This window comes from Dermacentor andersoni, chromosome 2, assembly GCF_023375885.2.
Source record: "Dermacentor andersoni chromosome 2, qqDerAnde1_hic_scaffold, whole genome shotgun sequence".
NCBI lineage: Eukaryota > Metazoa > Arthropoda > Arachnida > Ixodida > Ixodidae > Dermacentor > Dermacentor andersoni.
This window is the reverse complement of record NC_092815.1, coordinates 107,310,803-107,336,573: the sequence shown is the minus strand read 5'-3', so window position 1 is coordinate 107,336,573 and position 25,771 is coordinate 107,310,803. Positions and strand designations below refer to the sequence as shown.

The 25,771-nt window shown below is 40.6% G+C and overlaps 1 protein-coding gene across 2 annotated transcripts in view; it reads right to left on the bottom strand.

Moving 5' to 3' along the window:
• Positions 1-25,771, bottom strand: part of LOC126541471 (ovostatin-like) — a 73,408-nt gene that overhangs the window by 32,915 nt on the left and 14,722 nt on the right. For both annotated transcript variants that reach the window (XM_072286490.1, XM_055076670.2), the window contains exons 7-16: positions 25,306-25,390; positions 25,102-25,216; positions 23,934-24,045; positions 22,765-22,880; positions 20,846-21,082; positions 12,721-12,912; positions 10,214-10,477; positions 9,562-9,711; positions 6,611-6,695; positions 2,309-2,358 (exon numbers count right to left, since the gene is read on the bottom strand). In XM_072286490.1, the coding sequence (XP_072142591.1) occupies positions 2,309-2,358; positions 6,611-6,695; positions 9,562-9,711; positions 10,214-10,477; positions 12,721-12,912; positions 20,846-21,082; positions 22,765-22,880; positions 23,934-24,045; positions 25,102-25,216; positions 25,306-25,390 (1,406 nt within the window). The remainder of the gene's footprint in view (positions 1-2,308; positions 2,359-6,610; positions 6,696-9,561; positions 9,712-10,213; positions 10,478-12,720; positions 12,913-20,845; positions 21,083-22,764; positions 22,881-23,933; positions 24,046-25,101; positions 25,217-25,305; positions 25,391-25,771) is intronic.

Genomic DNA, 25,771 nt, shown 5'->3' with positions numbered 1-25,771 from the left:
CATGATGTAAATTATCCAACAATGACGTGCAGAATAAATCCTGACACAGTGTCTGCTTGCACTAATTCTTAGTTTGATTAGTTTATAGCGTAAGCAACATAGTATGAAATTGTCAAGCTTTATTGGAGTCTCAGAATAACATTATAATATATATATATATATATAACGTTTTAACCAGAATGTACTATATCTAGTTTGAATAAGCCACTGTGCAGATGTCTGGGCAACAAGCAATATTTTGGCCACAAACAGGCAATGTGACAATGATGGACTGCCCTCTGTGACAGCCACATGTGTCGCTCGTTGCTGTAGATTGTCCGGATCGCTCAAAAATCACATTCATGTGGTTGCGGCACTGCCGTGAAGACACACTTCAATGTGCAATTCGTATATGTATAACCCGTGCTGATAAATGCGGTAATTCTGGGGGCTTCTGATAAGTATATGATATTTTGGGCAGTTCCAGTTAAGTCTGAATAATCCATCGGCTACTCGATGTCGCCTTATATTAGTGTGCATACTCAAATTCCTAGGTCCCCCAACTGCCTTTTAATCGTGACCACCTTATAATTGGATACATATGGTATTTAATTGATTTTGTTTTACATACTGAAGCTACACCTGGACTATTACAAACATGCAATAGGGAAGGACACCAGATTAAACATGACTTCTCTGAAGTTTTTTAGTGTGCACCTAAATCTAAGAAAATCAACATTTTAAAAATTATTTCTGCCTCCTTCACCATCACTGTTGGGACTAAAATGACAAGTGTTTGTGATTTGGGCTCCTTAAGATATCTGCTTCACAAAACAGTAAACAACATGACAATGACAATATGATTACAATACAGAGTATACAGCTTTAGTGTAAACTGGTTGTACAAAATGTCAGTGATGTTCTACACCAACAAGGTATGAATGTCACAATGTCACAGCAAGTGAAACTAATTGTAGTCGGATTTCCAAAAATGAACTGGTAGAAAGTTAATAAAATTGGCGACACGTGAGATCCAGCAGAACTCTCGAAAACTAACCTAACAAAGTCTCTTTTGTATCGTAAGGTTTTCTCACCTGAAGTGTTTCCCATTCTTTAGGAAGAATTACCTTTTAGTGCCCACTGTACTGAACAAGTACACTTGGCTTCGCCTCTCCATCTCTTGAACAACTGAATATTTCCTTTTGAGCATTTCCGTTTCTTGCACCCAGAGGGTGCACACATACACATTAACAAAATGTAGAATCTACTTTTGAATTCATATCTAAGATTTCACACCAATTCCAGCAAAACTGTGGACTCATGACAAATTGGGATGTGTACTCGCTTTTCATTTATTTCTGCTTGCTTGCTTTATATATTTGCGTTGTGCTTTTTGCGATGTTTAGTACATATGTTGAGCGTGTTAGAAAGGAAGTGTCGAATCAGCGGCTTCATTTCAAAGGACAGAACACACATTCAAAGTTTGATATACTTGATATAGTACAGCCAGTGTTAGCAGTTATAAATTGGCGCTTTTCTTTAGTTGTGTTCCCGCATGGATACAGAGTTTTTCTTTGGAAGGAGGCCATTTTGTCGCTTGCGCGATGCTCTGGATGCACTTGAGAGTGCAGCAAACATAGAAGAGCATATGAATATTGCGATTGTGCCACCAGAACCAGCTGAAAATGAGGAGGAATGCAACGACGACAACACCGGCACTTTTACTGTGAACAACATTTGCGGTTAGTGTAGCTTAGCAAACACTGCAACAATATTCTGCCAAAATGGTTTCATTGAAAAAGCATTAGTGATGACACCTAAGGCCTCACTTGCGATGTCGGCATTGCCGATGCCGTGCTTGCTGGGTGTTACTATATGTAGGTTTGGACACTCATGGCGGAAGGTAACGGTCACTACCTCGAAAAAAATAGGAAACCAGCTGCGATGCCGATTTTGTCCTGCCCGAGCATCATGTAGATGCGAGAAGCGCACAGGCACTTGGTGCCTCAAAAAAGGGTGCATCAAAAATTTCATACAAGCAGGTAGGCGACCATTGACAAGTGCCCTGGCCATTGAAACACCATGCGCCCAGTGTACTAGATGTAGTACCCCATTGTAACTTGAGAACCAATAAATATTTCTCCATATTTTTTTGATGATGTTATATTTGTGTTATTCTTTCATTATTCACAAACTGAGAAAAATTGCACAGGCAGTTTTATCAGGTTTGCAGAACCATTACAATAGCTGCAACACTATACAGCTCAATAACCATATTAAATTTCAGTTCCCGTGTGAAGCCGAGCTACACGCAGTGCCATATGCTTACCTCAAAGGCAGCAGCCGAGTCAAGAAATAATGTGGGTCCTGCAAAATGCCCTAAAAAAGTTGAAACATGTATACTTGAAGGACAGAAATAATCTCACAGTCTAGCACAAGGTGCATAGTAGTGATAGTAGCAGTGACAATATTCCATGCAGTGATATTTAGTGCGGTGCCAGTTGCAGTAAACATTTATAGGGTCACAAACATTTTTTGCATCATTGTGTGTCTAAAGTTGGGATTTGTAATTATAGTTGCTCATCTCATACAACAGTGCATTTGTTAGCAGCCATCCAATTCATGGGCCAATATGAAGATGTCAAGTGGTCAGCGCATTTTCAATGTAAGTGCTATAGGTTAAACATAAGTTTATTTAAACGCTGTTTTCATAAAAATAACAAACAGGAGTCAAGAACTGGCTACAGCACCAGGACTGTCCTAACTTGTAATATGTATACTCGTCCAAGACAGGTTTCCACAACACACCAACCAATGTAATGAAATATAGACAAAATGAGTGCATGTACATGGGTTTAGCATAAGTGCCAAAACTATCCACTAACCCTATTGTGCAGCAACTACATCTCACCTTGCATAACTGTGATAGTTGCCCAAATTACTCTGCGAATTTTTTCAAAAATATTTCTCCAGAAGATGCAACAAATTATATTATTTTGCAGTACTGACAAGGAATTTCGTCCTCTGCATAGTTCTTTTAGGCTAGTTTTGTTAATAAAGAAATAACTATCTAGATAGATGGTTTTTTTCTCCCTCTTATTGTGCTAAAAACAGACTGATGTTGCAGAGTTTAGGTGACATTTCAGATTTCAGATTCATTAGTATATACAGGAGATGTTATACAGAAATATGTCTCACAGTTTGAAACTGCAGCAACATCTCTTGTATTTAGTTGCATAAGAATACATTAATAAAAAGGTGTCAATTGCAATTAGGAATAAATAAAAAAAAGGTTTACAGAAGTTACACATGTTGAAGTAGTAACACCTAACACAACATATTTAACACAAAAATTGTATAATATAATGGATAATCAAAGAATATAGGCAAACAAAGAATGCATTGAAGCAGGGATACAGTTTACAAAGTTGTAGTATAAGATCTAAGTGAATGCTGGTATGATGATAACGTTGGGGAAGATTTAACATGAGCTGGTAAACTATTCAGAATTTTCACACCAGCAAAACCAACATGTTTGCCATAGTTACAGTGCGATTTAGGGAGCAAAATATTATTCTATAAAAAAATCTAATAGTGTTGGGATTAGTGAGACTATTTCTACCAATGGCATAATTCAAATGTGGATAATTAAGTAGGCGGTATAAACGATGCCATGGTTGTACCAGATAGTTATATTTAGTAAAGAGAGATTTAAATCAGTGAAGATGGGGGTAACATGAGCATTATGAGAAGTCGAAGCAATGATATGAACAGCATTATCTTGGATGTGTCGCAATGGAGTTATATGGCAGTGGTATGTCAGATCCCATAAGCTGATACAATAATTTTAATTTAAGTGGCTATAAATGAAGGCATAATACAATGTAATAGGAGCATGCTGTTGAAAGCAGTGCCTCGCCTTTAAATTAGTGCTATATGCGGTTTTCCTTTATAATAAGTAGGCATGAACATTCATTTTAGAAAGTGGCCTGGCTGAACACCTATTAAATGGTAATGCTGGGTGGGACGCTATGTACACAGGTAGCATGGAGATTTATTTCGTGAACAAAAAACCATAAGCTTCATTTTCTGATGTTAATAAATAATTGATTTGCCAGATAATAAGTAATTTATAAGCCTAGACTTGAGGAGGGAATGGAAGAAACTGGTACATAAGAAGCCGATCCATGAGTTAGCGGTAAGAGGGAAAATAGAGGAATTCCGGATCAAGCTACAGAACAGGTATTCGGCTTTAACTAAGGAAGAGGACCTTAGTGTTGAAGCAATGAACGACAATCTTATGGGCATCATTAAGGAGTGTGCAATAGAAGTCAGTGGTAACTCCGTTAGACAGGATACCAGTAAGCTATCACCAGATATGAAAGATCTGATCAAGAAACGCCAATGTATGAAAGCCTCTAACCCTACAGCTAGAATAGAACTGGCAGAGCTTTCCAAGTTAATCAACAAGCGTAAGACGGCTGGCATAAGGAAGTATAATGTGCATAGAATTGAACTTGCTCTCAGGAACGGAGGAAGCCTAAAAGCAGTGAAGAAGAAACTAGGAATAGGCAAGAATCAGATGTATGCGTTAAGAGACCAAGCCGGCAATATCATTACTAATATGGATGAGATAGTCCAAGTGGTTGAGGAGTTCTATAGAGATTTATACAGTACCAGTGGCACCCACGACGATAATAGAAGAGAGAATAGTCTAGAGGAACTTGAAATCCCACAAGTAATGCCGGAAGAAGTAAAGAAAGCCTTGGGTGCTATGCAAAGGGGGAAGGCAGCTGGGGAGGATCAGGTAACAGCAGATTTGTTGAAGGATGGTGGGCAGATTGTTCTAGAAAAACAGGCCACCCTGTATAGGCAATGCCTCATGGCCTCGAGCGAACCGGAATCTTGGAAGAACGCTAGCATAATCCTAATCCATAAGAAAGGGGATGCCAAAGATTTGAAAAATTATAGACCGATCAGCTTACTGTTCGTTGCCTACAAAGTATTTGCTAAGGTAATCGCAAATAGAATCAGGAACACCTTAGACTTCTGTCAAGCAAAGGACCAGGCAGGATTCCGTAAAGGTTACTCAACAATAGATCATATTCACACTATCAATCAGGTGATAGAAAAATGTGCGGAATATAACCAACCTTTATATATAGCTTTCATTGATTACGAGAAAGCGTTTGATTCAGTCGAATCCTCAGCAGTCATGGAGGCATTGCGGAATCAGGGTGTAGATGAGCCGTATGTAAAAATACTGAAAGATATCTATAGTGGCTCCACAGCCACCGTAGTCCTCCATAAAGAAAGCAACCAAATCCCAATAAAGAAAGGCGTCAGGCAGGGAGATACGATCGCTCCAATGCTATTCACAGCGTGCTTACAGGAGGTATTCAGAGACCTGGATTGGGAAGAATTGGGGATAAGAGTTAATGAAGAATACCTTAGTAACTTGCGATTCGCTGATGATATTGCCTTGCTTAGTAACTCAAGGGACCAACTGCAATGCATGCTCACTGACCTGGAGAGGCAGAGCAGAAGGGTGGGACTAAAAATTAATCTGCAGAAAACTAAATGTTTAACAGTCTCGGAAGAGAACAGCAGTTTATGATAGGTAGCGAGGCACTGGAAGTGGTAAGGAACACATCTACTTAGGGCAGGTAGTGACCGCGAATCTGGATCATGAGACTGAAATAATCAGAAGCATAATAATTGGCTGGGGTGCATTTGGCAGGCATTCTCAGTACCAGTATTCTCAGTTACCAGTACTTATGTACGGGGCAGAAACCTGGAGGCTTACGAAAGGGTTCTACTTAAATTGAGGACGATGCAATGAGCTATGGAAAGAAGAATGATGGGTGTACCGTTAAGATGGGGGGGGGATAAAAAAAGAGCAGATTGGGTGAGGGAACAAACGCGAGTTAATGACATCTCAGTTGAAATCAAGAAAAAGAATTGGGCATGGGCAGGACATGTAATGAGGAGGGAAGATAACCGATGGTCATTAAGGGTTACGGACTGGATTCCAAGGGAAGGGAAGCATAGCAGGGGGCGGCAAAAAGTTAGGTGGGCGGATGAGATTAAGAAATTTGTAGGGACAACATGGCCACAATACATGACCGGGGTAGTTGGAGAAGTATGGGAGAGGCCATTGCCCTGCAGTGGGTGTAACCAGGCTGCTGCTGCTGATGATGTAATTTATTGCCATATCCACATTACTGTGGATCTGACATGTGCTACTGAGTGCTTATAACAGTTGCCATCGTTGTATTAATTAAAAAAATTAAATTATGGGGTGTTACGTGCCAAAACCACTTTCTGATTATGAGGCACGCTGTAGTGGAGGATTCCGGAAATTTTGACCACCTGGGGTTCTTTAACGTGCACCTAAATCTAAGTACACGGGTGTTTTCGCATTTCGCCCCCATCGAAATGCAGCCGCCGTGGCCGGGATTCGATCCCGTGGCCTCGTGCTCAGCAGCCCAACACCATAGCCACTGAGCAACCATGGCGGGTGCCATCATTGTATTATTATTAGGTCAGGCATAAACAAGCCTGACAGCAGCACGCTGACATAATAGTGTAGATGAAGAGAAAAGGATTTACATGTAACTTTGCGACTTACAGTTCTCTTCATTCAGGACACAATGACCTTTCAGAACACTTGGGCGATTAGGCTTGGCTTCCAGAGGGCTCAACAACTTGTGCAGCTGGCATAAAAGTGAAGGAAAAGGATGAACTTGAGTACTTAGAGCTAAAGAATGTGACAGGAGGAAGGGCAATTCCTAAGAAAACAAGTGCACACCCAGAAAAGGTCTCATAAGTGTGTGTTCAAAGCAGGGTGAAAACATGGAGATGTGACTGACAAGCAACCTTGTGTGAAGTTACTTGTGTGAAAAGGCTTAATCCAGAGTAAAAAATAATAATAAACAAACTTGTATAGTGGTTTATAGAACAGGCACATGCCAAATTAATAAAAAGTTATGCATAACAAATGCTTCACATATCTTTGTCTATTTGAAGTGATCAACAATGACTGAACAAGGGACGCATCGGCCTGGAGCCAACATTTCGACAAGAGGACGTGTGTTCAGGACAATGCCTGTGAAATTTAGGCTGAGGCGTTATTCAGCCAGACTTAATCCCTTCAAGCCACCATTTTTCACTGAGCCTCCATACTGTCTGCTTCAGTTTCACAAGCCTGTGCTTATACCCACTGGAACAGTGACATTTCCATTAATCATTTTATGTATATACATCGAACCTCTGAGTCATACACACTACTTTTGTTCCATATTACCCTAAATTACAGTTAAACCTCGATATAACGAAGTCGGTAAAATCGGCAATTTGCTTCGTTATATCGAAATTTCGTTCTATTGAAATTCGGCCTTTTATGCAAATAAGTACAGTCACCGATTGATTTTTCTTATGCGGAAAGGGGCCGCAGAATTTTCCGGATTATCGGGCAGTCGAAGAAAGCAAATTTGAATGAGAAAATAATTTTGATAATTTTCTATAAAACGATATCTTCTCGGCGGTACGAATTAAGCGAAACCAGCCACGCTTTCACGTGCATTCCGTCCCCACGGCTGATAACGTCACCCGCACGCTATCAGGAAAAGCGCCGGCAGCGGGGAGCGAATGATTCGTCTGCCTCTCGCTCGAATGGGTCACCGAAACTCGAGATTACGCAACCTTCAATACTAAACGCGCGGTAAGACAGCTTACGTGGTGCCACGCTGTCTCGGCACGCCCACTCTTTGCATATGCGGCAGATTACCTCTAAAGCAAGGTGCGTGGCTGCGTATGCGCTCGGCCGCACTTACAGCCATGTAAATGCGCATCCACGGCCGAGACGCACCAACTTAGCCCCCGGCCCCTCGCGCGCGTTTGATTGCATTACCACGAGTTCGCTCCCTTCCCCCTCTTTCCCTCTGCTCGCGCAGGACGACGGCACTCGTGAAGCCACCATCTTTTTTTGTCTCACCCTCGCACACTTTCACTCGCACCTAAAGCACACAGTGCGTGGGGTGTGACAGGATCTTATGGCACTTGGACTTTGTACGGAACATGATGCGGCTCCACTTCGGCGGTCGCTCTTGGCGCGAGGCGCGCTATTTGAGAGGTGCGTTTGCAAGCAGCCGCTTGTAATTAAATCATTTGACCATCTGCGTCCGCGGAAATTTCCATTTATTGTCCCGGCATTCCTTTGCGGCAGCAGTGAAATTTCGTTATATTGAAATGGCATACAAACGCATTTCGTTATGTTGAGGTTCTAAATAATGGTGTTCTATAGACAGGAGGCCATGAAAAATTAAATACTTCGTTATATCGAGGTATAACTGCATATGCTTTCATAATGCCAGTTACTGCTCCATCTCATATAGAAGAGCCCTCAAATTTCAATGGCACCTTGTTGGCACACCGGACATGCAAATTCTGAATGTAACTAAAGCTGCAGAACCTGGCTATAATTAGCAGGTAATTTAATATCAGCATCTAATTACAACATTGTTTATGTTTGTCATACTGTAGCTCCAAGTAGACTTCTCAAAAGCATTACAGCTTGAAAAGAGCATGCAGGCATTGTAAGAACGCAGGCCAAGAATTAAACCTGCGACCTCGTGCTCAGCAACAGAGTGCAGTTTCGGAACACTGGTAGCATTTCTGAGCTCTAATTATTCAGCTCATGAGTAAGCCAGCTAGGGACTTCTGAAGTGAAATGTGGAGCTGGGTGACAAGCAAACTCAGCAGGTAACTTACAAGACAGAAAACAGATAGAGATACACATACTTTTTATGAGATATGGATAAAGAATAGTGCACATTAAACAGCAAGCCTGTCTGAATGGAACCTCTATGGTTATATAAGAAGCAACCAGCTTTACGAATTCATTTAGTGCCTAGGCCATGTGTAGATTTATTTTCTCATTCCTGAATTATTTTTTGCCTGTTTCATTATTAATTTAGTTTTTAATAGAAATGTTTCATCAAATTCTTATGAGATAACATACTCAAGTTTAGGTCCCGTAAGAAGTTGAACTGAATTCTGGGGCTTAACGTGCCAAAACCACAATCTGATTGTGAGGCACGCCATAGTGGGGGACTCCGGATTAATTTTCACCACTAAGGGCATCTTCAATGTGCCGCCAATGCATGGGACATGGGCGTTTTTGCATTTTGTTCCCATCGAAATGCGGCCGCCACGGCCGGTAGTAGCAACTCCATAGCTACTAAGCCAGTGCGGCAGGTCCCTGTGAGAAGTCCTGAATAAAAGACTAAAGGGTTAATATCTTATTGTCTATGGTGTCTCACTTGGTAAGTATATAAAATAATAATTTATACAACGGCACAATAAGCTGAATCATAAAAAAAAAAGCGGCAAAAAAAATTTGAAAGAGCTAGGTGAGCTGACCACCTTAACACAACATTCATGGCAGCACCAAAAAATACATCTGGTTAATGTGCTAAAGGGGTTGCGTTGACATAGTCTGCTAAAGAACCTGGTTGCAGGTTGGTTAGCTTGCCTTGGCTAGCAACTTTGAATGATCAAAGGACTTGCAATGTGTTGTACCTTCTCAGGTGTGAGCCCAGATTCCACTGTCTTCTGCAGCAGACTCTGGTCTAGGGCCCAGATACCGCACACAGAGCCTTGAGCAGCTGAGAGACTCAGTGCTGCTGGCATCCCAGGCTGAACAGACTTTGCAGCGAAACTTAGGAGTACCTGAATGTTCAAACAATGATTGTTACATACTATGCGTATTCTATGCTATTTACTTTCTTGACTTATTGTCAAGCTATAAATAAAATAACTACTTAATAATCTGCTATGACAATGCAACCATTGCCAATGAAGCTGACAGTAACATTTTACTAGCACACAAGTCTAGGTTCTCAATAGAACATGCAAGTTGCCAGTCAGAATGGCCGCATCAACCTGCCACTATGAAAAATCATAAACATGACTGGCCAGTTTCTGAATAAACCAGGCCTGTAGTGGCCCCTTCCACTATATTCATCAGCCACCTTGAGGCTACAATTTCTCTTTTTAACACACATGACACATTCAATCAGTTTCCCTCAATGATGCAAGAGTAACTAAAGTGCTAGCTTTGTTGAATAATTTTTTTTATATTGTTCTTCATCATAAATTTATGTGGCTAAATCAGAATGGTAAAGTAAGTACTGGCAACCACAGTTGACATCGTGAGCAGATAAATTCTTACCTCATTTGAGCTGCATGGCTTGAACTCCAGTGGGACTGCGTCTGCAATGACCTCTCCGTTGGGGTGTGCATAGTACACAATTAGACGTGCAGTGGATGACAAGCCCCAGCCAGGCCTCACTGTCAAATTAAACATGGATACAGAGTATCCAGATACTCTCATGCTGCTTGATGAAGAGTCAAGTGGAATTCGGTCGGCTATGTCATCCCACGAACGCCTTGGTGAAAGTGTGCCTTTGTCCACAACTTTATGTCCAGACACAACCTTGAAGAGCAGAATATGACAGCAAGGTATTAATGATAAAAAGAAATCAAAGAACCCATTTTCTAGCAGAGACCGCATCACATTAAAATGTAGTTCAACATTTATGTTAGATGACAGTAATAAAACTTCCATTCAACAAATTCTGCATGCTCTCTGCAGGTAGTAACATACTAGTGGTCAGCTTAATTTATATAGCTTGCACGTCTATATAAAAATTAGGAATAATTCATTTTAATGGGACATAATTCATTAGTTTGCCTTACCTAAAGTTTGGCTAAGTTACATTGGTTTAGATAGCTGGGGTCATTCAATATGGAGGTTGTCAACGAGATGTGTGCAAGTGAAGCACACAGTATACAGGGTGTACGAACTAAATTTTAATGAAGCCATGCCGCACTGATGGCATCATGTAGCTCTGGTAATACGTACGGTAGTGACTATCACCTGCACCTTGCTCACAATTGGCTTATGCTGTATTAATATGCCATTGGGAGTGTGGAATGCACAAAAATACCTTTCTTTCAACCTGCACTCTTCTGGAAACTGGTGCTTAAATGAGCTAATTGACAGGATAAATAATAAGAAAACTTGCTTTTTTTTAGTGAGAAAATAATGTTGCAAGGGCCGTGAATATCTTGTCAGCTCGACCCATATTCCAATCATTGTTGCTGTTCTGTTTATGTGAGTGCCAACTTGCTTGTTGTTCGTAACCAATGCACAAAGTGCTGATATTGCTGGACGTGCCTGCAAGAGGTTTCGATTTGGCATAGCTACTGAAAATATCTGCATTTTTGGGCTACTTAGCACAAAACCCATGCCGTGTATAAGGGCTCAGTGCAAGCACTCACTGATGATCAGTCAGAGCTTCTGTTAAGCTAAAAAATTTAATTCTGAAGTTTTACATGACAAAACCATGAGCTGATTATGAGGCAAGCCATAGTGGAGGGTTCCGGATTATTATTCATTTGTTTAATGGATACTTTTTGCCTTAGTGGGCCCTTACAGGAGTGAGCAGCACATACATAGGTTAATTAAATTTAACCTTAATTTTAAACAACTGAGGTTCTTTAAACTAAATGCACCCAATGCATGGTACAGGACCATATTTGCATTTTGCCCTCGTCAAAATCTGCCGCCACAGCTGGCATCCAACTCGCGACCGCAAGCTCAGCAGTGCATCATTATAGCCACAGAGCTACTACAGCAGCTCAAGAGCATCTGTTGTAACAACAACAACAACAAGAATAATAATAATAACAACAACAACAACAATAATGTTTATGATAGTGCCCAAGAACAGCCATGAAGCCCTTATAATGGTGCACTTAGAAACTACTACACAAAACAAGTGCACTGAAAAGGCAAATGTAGTAGACAAAACAGTTTTGTATGAGATAGAGGAACAAGCAGGAAAGAAAAAAAGAAGAAACAGCGAGGAGGTGGGCATCAATGCATGTTACCATACGTGATTATCTACACTTGTATGAATCACAGGAAATAAACTCTGAAATATGTCAATATAGGCAGAATATGTATTGCGTGTCTTTAAGGTTGAGCCATAAGACAGTGACTACAGCAAAAAGCCTATGCAGAACACATGACATGCTACCTGGTAGATTTTTGCAGTATGCAAAATTATACAAGATCAAGAGGCTTTGGGCAGTGTGTGTGTGTGTGTGTGTGTGTATACGTGTGTGCATGTGTGTGTATGTGTGTGTGTGTATGTGTGTGTGTGTACGTGTGTGTGTGTGTGTGTGCGTATGTGTGTGTGTGTGAGTTTGTGTATGTGGTGCCAAGAACCACCTTAAAGAAGAGCAGAAGGTCCAACCTAATACACCTTGACTTTAGAGGTGCAAGTTGACATACACATAAAAGGGCTGAACTATGGTCAGCATTATGTCAAAAGCGGAAAATAATATAAATTCATTCTGGATGCGCTCATTAAGGACAGAATCAGTGTTGCACGTTCTGCCACAAACTACAGAGGCATACTCTAGTAGCAGAAGGCACACAGTGGCACACAGTTTCAGAAAGGCAGCAGACAAGTAAATGTCATTCGATATTCAAAAGTGGGAACAGTTTTATTATAGAAATTTGCGTAGCGGACAGTGGATTCACAGACACTTGTAGATCAATGTAGAAATGCAGTGTGTGCTAATAACTTTATCTATAGTATGGCTGTTGCCATTTAGACAAACCTGGCATAACGTATATAACACGCTGCCGCCGATTTTACCACTCACCTGATAATAGAAGGTAACTCCTTCAGGATGGTTTCTGAGTTTTGTATGATAAAATAAAATGGAAATATTTCTGTCACACACAAGCTTCTCTGATGGATTTGATATGTGTAAATAGCGTCCTGACATGGAGGTCCAGGCTCGGAGGTGAATTCGTGACACAGGCTTATTCCATAATCCGCCATCAGATGTAGCCTATATGAAACAAAGAAAGTAACATGCATGAAAGTCATAATAATTTATAGGATTGCACAAATCAGACCTTGTCTGAAAATCAAATAAAGGAAAAAAGAAGGGGGGGGGGGAGAATGCAGGGTAGTTCAGAAAGGTCTTTGCAATTTTCAGTATGTTTATTTATGAAACCATCCACAAAAATTTTTACTGCATCATAGCACAAGAGGGAGGCTGTAGTGCATGTTATACATAGGGTCCTTCGTTTGCAGGTAAAACCCTGAAATTCCTTATTTTTGCACACCGAAGTTTTATGAAAATTAGATTAAACACGATTTCTCCCCGAAATTTCCCCCTTTCATAAAAGGTTTAGGATAAATGCAGGTGTCACAAAACCAATGAATGCTTTGTGTGAGCGAGTGGTCCCACATATAACACTTTGTTCCTATGTGAATATAATATGAGGGTTGATCCAGAAATAAGGTTCCCATCAATTTTAGAAATAGAAAACATTGTTTATTCTCATAGAAATTTACATCATTGGAAAGATAAACCTTTGCTCTATTTTTCTACATAACTGCCATCTAATTATATGCATTCTTGTAGCCAGTGCTCCAATTTCTGTATCTCAATGTCGTAGAACTCCGCCGTCAACCCGTTGAGGAAGCGTTTCCCCTCTTTGACTTCATTGTTGCTCCGGAAGCGTTGGCCACTCGAATGTTCCTTTAACTTGGGGAACAAGTGATAATCACTAGGTGCGAGGTCTGGACTGCACAGTGGGTGGGGTGTGACAGTCCACCCAAAGTTTGTTAAAAGTTCCTGGGTTTGACGGGAGACGTGAGGTTGGGCGTTGTCATGAAGTAGCGTTACACAGGCTGCCAGTTGTCCTTTCTGGCGGTTCTGGATAGCTCGCCCGAGTTTTATTAGTGTTTCACAATAACTGTCCGAGTTGTTTGTGGTCCCACGTTCCATGAAATCGATCCCTTACGATCCCAAAAAACACTGGCCATGACTTTGCCAGCAGAACGAGTTTTTTTGAACGTCTTTGTGACTGGTGACTCTGGGTGATGCCACTGTTCGGATTTTTGTTTCGTTTCAGGAGTGAAATGAAACATCACGTTTCGTCTCCCGTAACAATGGAGTCCAACAATCCTTCCTTATCCAGGGTGTCTACCAAGCTGACCTTTCCAAATTCCCCGAGTTTTCCAGGTTTTCCCTGAGTGCCTTTGCAAAATTTCCCGAGTGCCACAGAACTTTGTTTTATGTCAAGGCGGGCTGACACCATGTCGCTCGATGCTGTCACTCTCTAGTAAGCATGTTAAAAAATAAAAAACGACCTAATCCAGTTTTTACAATAAGTAGTAGTGCTTATTTTATTCAACAAGAAAACACAAAAAGGAGGGGGGGGGGGGGGGCTAGCGAAATGCTCAGCAAATAAAATACCTGGGAAAAATATGGTAAAGCCTATTGTGAATCGAGTCAAACGTTCTGAAATATGAATAAAAAGGAGATGCATACAGAAGCAAATAATTTTGAATATGACCTTTTTCTATCAATTGATTACAAGCTCATTGGTATGATGTCCGAACTCTGTCACAAGAGAGATATACTTTTTTTATTTCAGCATTACGATACATTGTAGCATGTACAAAAATGCTGGGGCCACAGACTAAAAGCCAGAAGCTTGACGGGGTCTGTACCCGATAGTTGCACTTTCACAGGGGCAACAGAAAATGTTTGTATGCAACAAGCTTACAGTGCCAAAACTATACGTTTGAAAAATAAAACTAAAAGTGTTGAAATTAACATTAAAAATGGAAATACTTTACTTTTATGCACGACATCAAAATTTATGAAAACTTGGAGAAACTTTCCAGCATAAAATCAAAACTTAACAGCAGCAGCATTACAGAAAACAATGCTGGTTGGTTAAAAGAGTAGGCAATGTACATGCAATCATTTGGTGGCCATAGTTAGTACGGGTCTGTGGCGTAAACCAAAAAGTGATTTCGCACGTGAAATAAACATGCATTCTTTCAGTCAAATTAGCAAGTTCTTTCAAGCACAGATTGTTTGCTTTAATGCCTTGTTTGTAGTGTGTCATTAGTAAAGAATCGTACAAGTCGACAACAGGTATTAACTTTTAAGTTTTTACAGATGGGCCCTGTGTGTGCGTTATACGGAGCATCGACAATCTAATGGACAGCCTTTTTCTGTAATATAGAAAGCCTCAGAATGTTGGAAATTGTGGTGGTTCTCCAGACAAAGTAACAATAGCACAGTTTTGAAAGGAAAAGTGAATTATACAACAGTTTTACTTTCTCAGGCAAAAGAAAATGTGTGCGCGATAATATACCAACCGAGAGAGAAAAGATGGAACAAACAGAATTAGACTGCAAATCCCAGGACATATTTTCATTAAAGAGCACGCCAAGACATTTCACAGCAGGAACCACCTCAATTTGTGATGTACCAAGAGAAAGCGCTAAATCAAAGTTGACTTTCTTGTTTTTAGCTCTAAATAGCATCGCTTTTGTTTTTTGACGTATTTATAGTTAGCGAGTTGTTCAAACTCCAGGTGTGCAGTTTTGCGAGTACATTATTTGCTCTGGATTGAATTTCCAATAAATCTGATCCTAAAAAAGATAAACTAGTAACGTCAGCATAAGCTATAAATTGGGTATTTTCATGTATTCTTATTACGTCATTAATATACAGATTAAAAAGTAGAGGCCCTAGGATGCTTCCCTGAGGTACTCCGCTGTTTAGGGATTGAAAGCTTGATTTATAGTTATTAAGTTGTACCTGCTGCTGGCGATCACTCAAGTAGCTTTGCAAAAGTGTGTAAAATGCCCCACGGAATCTGTAATGCTCTAGCTTTTTAAAAAGTGTGGTATGATTAATCGGATCAAAGGCTTTCGTATAGTCGATAAGTATTCCAAGTATGTCAAGTTGACGCTCGAAACCATCTAATATGATTTCTTTTTGAAGAAGTAACGCGGATCCCGTGGAACGTTTTTTACTAAAACCAAATTGAAACAGCGTTATGATGTTATGGCGACTCAAAAAACTATTCATTCTTATGTGAATCAACTTTTCAATAGCTAAGGAAAAAATGGGCCATATGGAAATAGGCCTGTAGTTTGATACATTATTTTTGTCACCGCCTTTGAATATAACGGTGACTTTAGCAACTTGTAGCTTTAGCAACAGGCGCTTTAGACTCCACAGTGGGATTCATAGTATTTTCCACAACAGTAATGAAATCAGTCATACTGGAAGATGGTGGGCAGTACACAACAACCACCACAACACGATTTTGAATATAGATAAAGAGACTTTCAGCAGATGAGCTGAAACATGAGCTATTGCTGAGGTGAACGAAGCCAAAACAATTTCTGATAAATAGCCCCCCCCCCCCTTTGTGTCCCACTGTTTCTAGGTTGCGATAGCATGGCATAGCCGGGTAGATGAATTTATTCACCTTATCTAAGCCAAGTTTCAGTTAGTATAGCTATAATATCAATTTAATGAATGCTGAGACAAGTACACAAGTAGATGATCAAAATTCTTCTTAATGCTGTGACATTACAATGTAATACAGTACTGAGAAATGATTCTGTTGAAGCCATATGTCTTCAACCTCAGTAAAAGAATTTGCCATTAAATATAATGAATGAATGTTTGGTTTTTATTGGCGCAAGGGCCAGGTATGGCCAAAGAGCGCCACACAAGTGTTAGTGATTTCGCAGTGGAGTGATGGATTCTATGAAGTTATGTGATGTGGCTGTAAAGGGGCCTAAAAAATAGTCACTGTAAAGTGCATAAAATGTACTTGTAGTAAGATTATGGCAATGACAAATGACGTGTACTACGAGCATAAATGTGCATTGCAAATAATGATACGATATAAAAAATATGTAAGATGCTGAAATTCACTAGAGCGCCATTGCCTCGTTAGAGCCCTTGAGACACAAGGGCCTGGAGGCATGTGCTATAAAAATCAACTATCACAGCAGCATCCTCTGGAAAGAGGATGCGCTACGAATTTATCGGGCTGATAACATGTAGGACAACATCTATTAAATAACTGAGGACTGCTTTGGTGTTAAAAACCGGTTCTTTACCAAGAAACATAGCAGGGTGAAGAGGGACGCAATAATGATATGCAAGAGGGAAATGTTTCTTTCTCTCAGATTCGGCTTCCCGACACTCCAAGAGGACGTGGAGGATGGTCAGCCTCTCTCCACATCGACCACAGGTTGGAGGTTCATTTCCAGTAACCAGAAAATTGTGGGCACCAAATGTGTGCCCTATTCTGAGATGACAGAACAGGACATCTGTTTGCCGTGATTTTGTTGGGGAGGGCCATAAACCTTACTGTGGCTTTAAAACTTGCAGCTTATTATTTGTTTCCGAGTGCCACATGCGTTGCCAGTGTTTTCGCAGTTCCTTTCGTAAGAAAGGCTTAATATCTGTGACAGGGACAGCAGCCGTAGGAATAATGGTTCGTGATGTGAGTGATGTGGCCATTTTATCAGCTAGTACATTACCCTCAATGCCTCTATGGCCAGGTACCCAGCATATCACTACATGTTTATGTGATAGATAAATATTGCATAAGAGAGAGTAGAGTTCATTGAAGACAGGATTTGTATGCTTTTCCAAAGAGATGAGTGCTTTTACAAGACTTAACGAGTCTGTGAATATAATTGCTCTGTCAAGTTTTAGTTTAATTATATGTTTTACTGCAGCTAGTACTGCATAGGCTTCTGCAGTGAAGATGCTTGTTAATGGGTTCAATACGTCAGATTTAGAAAAAGAGGGACCAACAGCAGCATAAGATACACCAGCATGTGATTTTGACACGTCTGTGCAGAATTCGGAGCAGGAGTACTTCGATTGAAGTTCACGAAAATGCATAGTGATTTCGAGGTCAGGTGCGTGCTTTGTGACTTCTACAAAGGATACATCACAGTCTATCACCTGCCACTCCCAGGGCAGTAATAGCTTAGCTGGAGGCATTAGGCGGTGTTCGAGAATTGGGACAGCCATTTCTCTGCTAAGTTCTCTTGCACGCAGTGACAAAGGAAGTCTCATAGAGGGTCTATTACGAAAAAGTGTTTCACAGGTCGAGTCATTTATGGTTGTGAAACACGGATATTCGTTATTAGAGCGCACTTTGAGAAAATAGGTGAAGCTGATGTATGCTTTCTGAAAATGGAGCGACCACTCATCTGACTCTACATATAGACTTTCGACAGGGCTTGTTCTAAAGCGCCAGTGGCCAGGCAGATACCCAGATGATGAACGGGGTCTAACATCTTTAGCGCGCTCGGTGCGACAGAGTGATATACTACGGCACCATAATCTAATCGTAATCAAACTAAGCTCCTATAAAGATTCAGTAAACACTTCCTGTCGCTACCCCATGTTGTGTGGAATAGGATTTTAAGTAAATTCATTGTTTTTAGACATTTTGCTTTAAGACATTTTATGTGTGAAATGAAAGTAAGCCTGGAGTCAAGTATAACACCTAGAAATTTGTGCTCTTTGTTGAAAGGGATTTGTTGTCCACGAAGTTCTACACAAGGATCAGGAACCAGGCCTCTCTTTCTTGTAAAGAAAACACAAGAGCTTTTTTGGGGGTTGATTTTAAATCCATTTTTGTCCGCCCACTTGGACACCTTGTTTAAGCCCTGCTGTACCTGTCTCTCACACACTGTAAGGTTGGACAATTTGAAACCTATTTGTATATCGTCTACGTGGACGGAATAAATGATGGCCGGTGGTAGAGAAGCACGAAGTGTGTTCATCTTAATGATAAAGTGTGCAACTGAGTACGCCTCCCTGGCGTACACCAGTTTCTTGCATAAAAGGTTGCAATAATACGTTGCCGATTTTCATGCGGGAGATACGATTCGACAAATAGCTTTCAATTATTTTCAGCATATTTTCACATATGCCCATTCCCGACAAGTCTCGCAAGATCCCATAATGCCATGTTGTGTCATATGCCTTCTCCATATCAAGGAATATCGATAGGAAAAACTGTTCGTATACAAATGCATCGCGGATACATCCTTCAATGCGCACAAGATGATTGGTTGTCGACCGCCCTTCTCTGAATATAAGAAAACAGAAAACTGCAGGTAAACGAACCATAAACAAGATCTTCAGCACATGTGACATGAAGCACACATGAATTATCCAACTTCCGCATCAAAATTTTACCACTAGTGACCTAAGTGAACTTCGTTTTTTTCCTGCTTTGCCTTCAAAGCAGCTGTTAGCAACTCCTTATTTGCGGGACACAGGTGACCATTTATGTAGACTGGGGATGTGACACCCTGAAAACTTAAGACTGTCGTGTTGAGTGTTTGCTTCTTCACAGAATTCAGAACATTATCTTTTACAGTTCATGAAAGAAACCTAACGCTCATATTAGGTGTTGATATGTTCTTTGAAGGGACTCAGTGCACGACATCCATATCCTGTTCCTTGACAAGAATCGACAATGTTCCTGTGGGAGATTTTACTTGTTTAACTATGCCTGTGTTCAAAAAGAGACCGCTGCTTGTGTTATACTCCTGTCACATGGGCACTCATGAACTTTCTTGTGATACAGGAGTGCGAGACTTCCTAAAGGAGTTCAACATCAATGAAGTTGTCGTGTCGCACAGCCATTCACGAGTTTTCAACAGAAGCCGCCAGGAGCTCATTAGGCACTGTTTGGTTTATGTACAAGTACAACGATTTCACTTCTAATTACCCCAGTAGCTATTTTAGTTAACACTTCGACTTACCAAGAATATTCCTAACTTTGGGCTACTATATACAGCCAAAACCCCGACTTCTCTCAGCTTTTCCTTTTCAAAAACAACACCCAATTTTTACCACCCGAATTAAAAGTAAATATGAAGCTCGAAAATGGAGGACCCCAACTACACAGTGTACACTACAACCTCCCTCTTGTGCTACACTGCAATAACCAATAGCCACTGTGTGCACTGTACACAGTGGCTATTGGCATCTACTTTCTGGACTTGCTAAGAGCCAATATTAATGCTATCGCCAAGTGCAACAGGGACACAGAACAAACTGAATTAAGTGCATCTCTTCAATTGGCTTCTTGCATCAGTGTTAGTGGATGCTATAATGCATTAGAAGCATACCGTGAGCATGCAAAATTGATACAGATTTTGTGAGGATGCTGGTGTGTCTCACACCTCCTGTTGTTGTTTTCCCGACATGGTTCTCGCATCTCCTGGAATCCCGTTTCCTTGCATTTCACGTGAGCCGCTGGTAATCAGTAGTTGTGCAGCAGTATGAGAGAATGTTCTGATGCTAATGCTGCCCGACGGCGTGGGTACTCAGACGCAAAAAGAGCAAGCCTCCTTTTCTTTGATTTAGGGCCGGTGGTGCGCATCGACGTCCCACAATTTTTAAACTTTACACTTCTGCATTGGTTTCCTCTAACCTAGCAACAAAATGCAGAGACAGATACAGAGATGCAACAAACTTTATTTTATGCTGAGGAGCTACTGTCAGGACCCCCAGTGGGAGGCCTAGCAACAAAATGCAGTTTTCTTTTTTTTTTTTTCAATTTCCTTTGTTTCACTTCTTCGTTTTTTTTTAGCAGAGTGTTAGATCCTGGGCAATTTCGAGACAACCTCTCCAGTCTTAGCTGAACTTTGTTCAAATGCTCCAATGAAAGCCATGTATGCAAGCAAGCAGAAAAGACAGAGCAGCTTAAATGTCCCATAGGTATTTCTTATACTCCAGTGTTACTTTCAATAGAAATTGGGCAAGTGTTTTGTCGGGAGCGACTCGTTAGTCTGGCACGCATCACTTAGGGCTGTGTTGCACAGCAAAATCAATGACTCAAAGGACAGGAAAGGAAAGGTTTTCCTGCAGTTGCAAAGGAAGGTCGTTATGAATGTACACGAGCACTCACCGTCAGGGAAAGACTGTTCAAGGTACCACGCAGTCCAGGAACAGAGAAGTGAGCTTGCCCATAAGAATCTGTTTCGTAGTCTCTGCACCCCGTTGCAACATCATCGGTGGATGACACACGCTGGCAATGTGGCTTCCTGCGTGCGCTGCAGCGGACAGTCGGCAGCGATGATGCAGAGAAGCAGATACTGACTCGCTTTTCAGAGGCAGCTGTGCCATCAGGATATTTCGCCCGAACCTGCAACCATAAAATTATACTTAACAAAATGCACTGCTGTAGCATTTTTCCACAACCATAGAAAGAATCAAGGGCGGTAAAAAACATAGCACAGGATAAGCGGATAAAATGGATAAATAAAATACAACATGGCTGTAACACAGTGTACCCTGAACAAGTAACTTCCAATTCACAGTGCATCGATAAGATTACTAGTGTTACATGGAATGCTTACAACTGTCTCAAGCATCAGACTCTTTTACAGTGAAATTGTATGTGGCTAGCTGATTCATCCATCCTTCCGTCCGTCTGTCTGTCTGTCTGTCTGTCTGTCTGTCTGTCTGTCTGTCTGTCTGTCAGTTGCCTGTACACTGAAAACTCCTCAGGCGCCGCCCCATGCACAGGTGCGAAAGAAAAGAAAGAAAGAGAGGCATACGATCAGCCAACACCACCTAGATAGCACAAGGCCTGCTTATTCCGATCCATGACGTCAAGCTACCTGGCCAAAAATTTTCATTGATAAGGCTGGCATGATGAAAGCAGTGACGTCAAAATCACTGTTGCCTACTGGAGAGCATCCCCATTAGATTCTATGGCAGTTGGGCCAGGTAACATGACATCATAAATAGGAGTGAAAAGGCCTTATGCTATCTAGCTGGTGTTGGATTAGCTGCACCAGGAGTGACGTTGTCGCTCATCGTCACAGAAGAGCTTGCGCGCAGCAGTTTCTCTCCGGCTCTGAAATGGGTAGGCCCCGCATCATACATGCTCCTTAGGAAAATGTATCTTCCGATCAGCAACACCACGAGCAAAACCGAGAAAGAGCTCGTCTACGCCATGCCGATGCTGCACCCCGGGCACAAGAATAGGCTTGTGCAGCCAAGAGCAAGCAGCAACTGTGTACCGAAGATCCGACAGCCCATCAAGCCTTTGTTTAATTAACCATTGGGATTAACCTAGTGATAAACACAGGGGCCACACGTTTCAGCTTCGGTGGTTAACCATCTGTACGGAGTGCTTGGGCGGCGATTTCTTTTACTTTTGTTTCCCTATTGTAATGCAAGAGAAATTAATCTGCAAAAAATGTTTCCATCATCTGTTTACACCACATGTTAAAGATATGAAAGACAAAGAGCACACATTGATGAAAGAAAAATCGCACCGGAAAGATCATACTTTTTTCATATTTCTGGTATTTCTGAACATGAGAAGCCAACGAACAAATACACCAAAGAAAACATAGGGGAAATTACTTGTACTTACTTATTGAATTAAAGAAATGATAAATTAATCGCAATGAAAGAGTGTATATTCATCCATTTTCATTGCCATGAATTTATAATTTATTTAATTCTATAAGTAAGTACAAGTAATTTCCCCTATGTTTTCCTTGGTGTCTTTGTTGGCTTCGAATGATATGATTCATAAAAATTGGCCCCTTGGTTAACCCCCTTTCTTCCGGTATTCATTAAGCAATTTTTATCACACATCAGGACATGAGCCTGGCTAAGAGCGATGTGTCTTATTCGCAGGATGCAAAATAAGAAATGGTACATAGAAACATTACTTACCACTTCAAGTTCTGGTATAGCTTAAATAAAATATATACTAGCATTATCTTCTCATTTAATGTGGAGAAAAGCTTTTTACACTGAGTATTTTACTAAAGCATTTATCATGTACAATTTTTACTGTGCTCTCACCAGTCCTCTGTAGATAAGCCCAGGCTTGAAGTTGGGTACGGAGCGCTTGGTGACAAATTCCAATGTGAATGGTGACCAGACAAACTCTTTTGTGATGTTGGCGGACACTGTCTCCCCTGCTCAATGAAGACAGGAAGTAACAACAACAACAAAAGAAGCTTAGAGTAGTCTATGCAAACAACTCGCACGCTGAATAAAGATGTATCAGCTGGCCACTTAGTATGCAGCAGTACATTTACACTGAAAGAAAGCTCATAAACAGATGCCCTGAACAAGTTGCTATTTGTAGACTGCAACATTCGTACACCTTGGATGTAGTGTGAAATTCATAAGCAAACATTAACTATGAAACACTTGTAATGCAAAGCATGTGAGATTCGTTGCAATCAAAATCGACCACCTCCTCATCCTCCAATTATGATGATGATAGTGAAGAAGCTGAGGCTCATCACAGTGCTCACAATAAACAATTTCATGGATTAGAAATTGGAAAACAAGAACAAAATGAAGTGCACATCAGTATTGTTTACTAATACATCAGCTTTGCACAATCATAGAACATAAAGACAGTGTATATTCAATACTGTAATACTACAGCTGCAGGAATAAAAAAGATGATACAATGACCTACTTGTTAAAAACGAACTACCGGTTTTGTCAGAGTATTGAAAACTGGAGCAGTTTTGAAGAGTACTTAAAGAAACTACAACAGGGTACATAACATTGGTTCATAATGGGCTTGAATGAAAATTATGAACTTGCATAGCATGCACACTGTAACCAGGTGATCACTAACCAATTCATGATGTGTTCATAAGGATAGCTTGTTGGGCAAGCTGGTACATGACTATAGACTGGACAGGCTGCAGCTAAGCAGAAAAAAAAAAGCACCAAAGAAGAAAGACAGAAGTGTGCAGGAATGATGCCAGAAGAATCTTTCCTGTGCCTTGTGTATCCTGTTGTCTTTCTTCTCTGGTGGCGTTTTCCCACCTAACTGCTGGCTACCCCATTTAGTGTTCCGATCTGCAGGAGTGTGTTGAACTGGGCTGCTAGGTGCATGTTGAAAGGAATCGAACAGCGCAAAAGATGGGAGATATGGTACACTATACATCCCATACGGTACTCACACTATACGTCGTCTTTTGCGCTCTTCGACTAACTTAACTCACCTGTAGCACTGTCTGCAACTTCTGCTGTAAGAATAAGAGGACGACGATTGATATCCCTATTGGCAAAGAGGAGATGATTGCCGTTGACCTCAAACTCATGGCAACCTCTAATCTATACTTAAAGAAAAGAAGAGTGCAGAGTGTAAACGTGATGCCAAAAAATGCTTCTCCTTGCAATAGTTCATTCAATCTCATCTGTTGTTCGAAAAAAAAAAAAGAAGAATCGGAACCATTATGCACAACAAATGGAAACTAGGCAGAATACTGGAACTGTCACAAAGAAGTAATCTGCAGCTATTAGGGATTGGCTAGAGCTGCTTTTGCAGATGCTTTCCTTCACATAATTACTCTGCTACATTAAGTGAAGTTTTCAGAATATTGTGTCATTAATTAAAACATTATATTACCAGCAACATAAGGGTCTTCCTGATGTTGGGATCAGCTTCCTGGTACCAGCTTTCCCTGGTAAGTTCCACAAACAGTTAACAGAGGAAATAGTCTCCTTTTGGACAAAGTTTTTATTTAAACAAACGGAATCACTGACAGGAACCTTTACAACCACTTAATTGCAATAGAACTTTCAGTTAGCTCAATTTTACTGCTTTTATTTCCTTGCAAACCACCACTGAAATGATGTAGCTCTTTTAGATTAAAGCAGTTGTGAAATTGATAATAAACGATAACTGTCTTTCTTTTTGTTGCGCAGGTGCAGTTGTGAAATTAGTTAGTCGCACTGTGCAGGTTTTGTGCACAAAAATATGGTACAGCTTGAAAAAAAAAATAATAACAAACCTCGAAACCTCTAATGTTAATGTAGAACACTGTACTGAAGATGACATAATCAGAACATAAAAGCTTTCTGCAATGTTTTCAATAATTTTTCAGCTGATTTTGCTTGCAGGCCAACATATAAAGGAGTCCCAAAAGCACATTGTTTCTGTGGATCTGCTAGTCAATAAAAACATTGTTTTGTTTAAGATACATTTAACTTTGGATAATTCAAACTTTTCAAAAATATGGACAAGAAACTGCAGTATAAAGAAGTTTGAAATGGTACTAAGTTTAGTGGTAATGAATTTCCAAACTTTTATTGATGGTGCATCTTGCTCTTTGTAAAGAATTGTAGCAGTTTTTTTACAAGGCACATGCATTCAAAGAAAGGACCTACCGGTACATCAATGTCAATGCTGGGTAGGACCTTTTTTAACTCGGAAGTCCAGGGGAAACGTTTATATGTGAGCTGAGCTCTGAGCTGTCCCTGCACAGGCTTGCCATAGACATACCTAGGCAATGTCATATGTCAGCGTCATGAAAAATTTACCATATATACCTCTATAAAACCAGCAATATGAAGAGCAGGAAAGAATTATACCTCGCACATATTTTCCAGGTGCTATTGGACTCCTCCGGAAAAATGTACGGTGGTGCAGTGAGATGAACAGAAAACTTAGGCAGTGCTGCAGAAGGGAAAAAAGAAAAAGAAGGAAGGATGTACCTCACGCTTTATTCACAGTATAAAGTGGCAATTTGCTTATTGTATTACGTGAGCTAGTTTTAGAATGAACAGCAGCGAGTTGTAAATAACTATTTGCGGAGCTATGCAAGAACAAGGAGAAGGGCACACCACGCAAAAGTAAAAGGAATGCCACAGAAAGAAGAGAAGTTGCAGCCTATTATAAAACTTTAAGAAATTGTAGCCTCACTACAACACTAGAATAACAGTATAGAGAATTAAAAATTAATAGTCTAATATGAAGCAACAAACTGCAGTTGCTCTTTGAGGTCAAAACCAGTCTCCTACAAATATATGGGCTATTCAACAGGCATGTCGTTCCCCG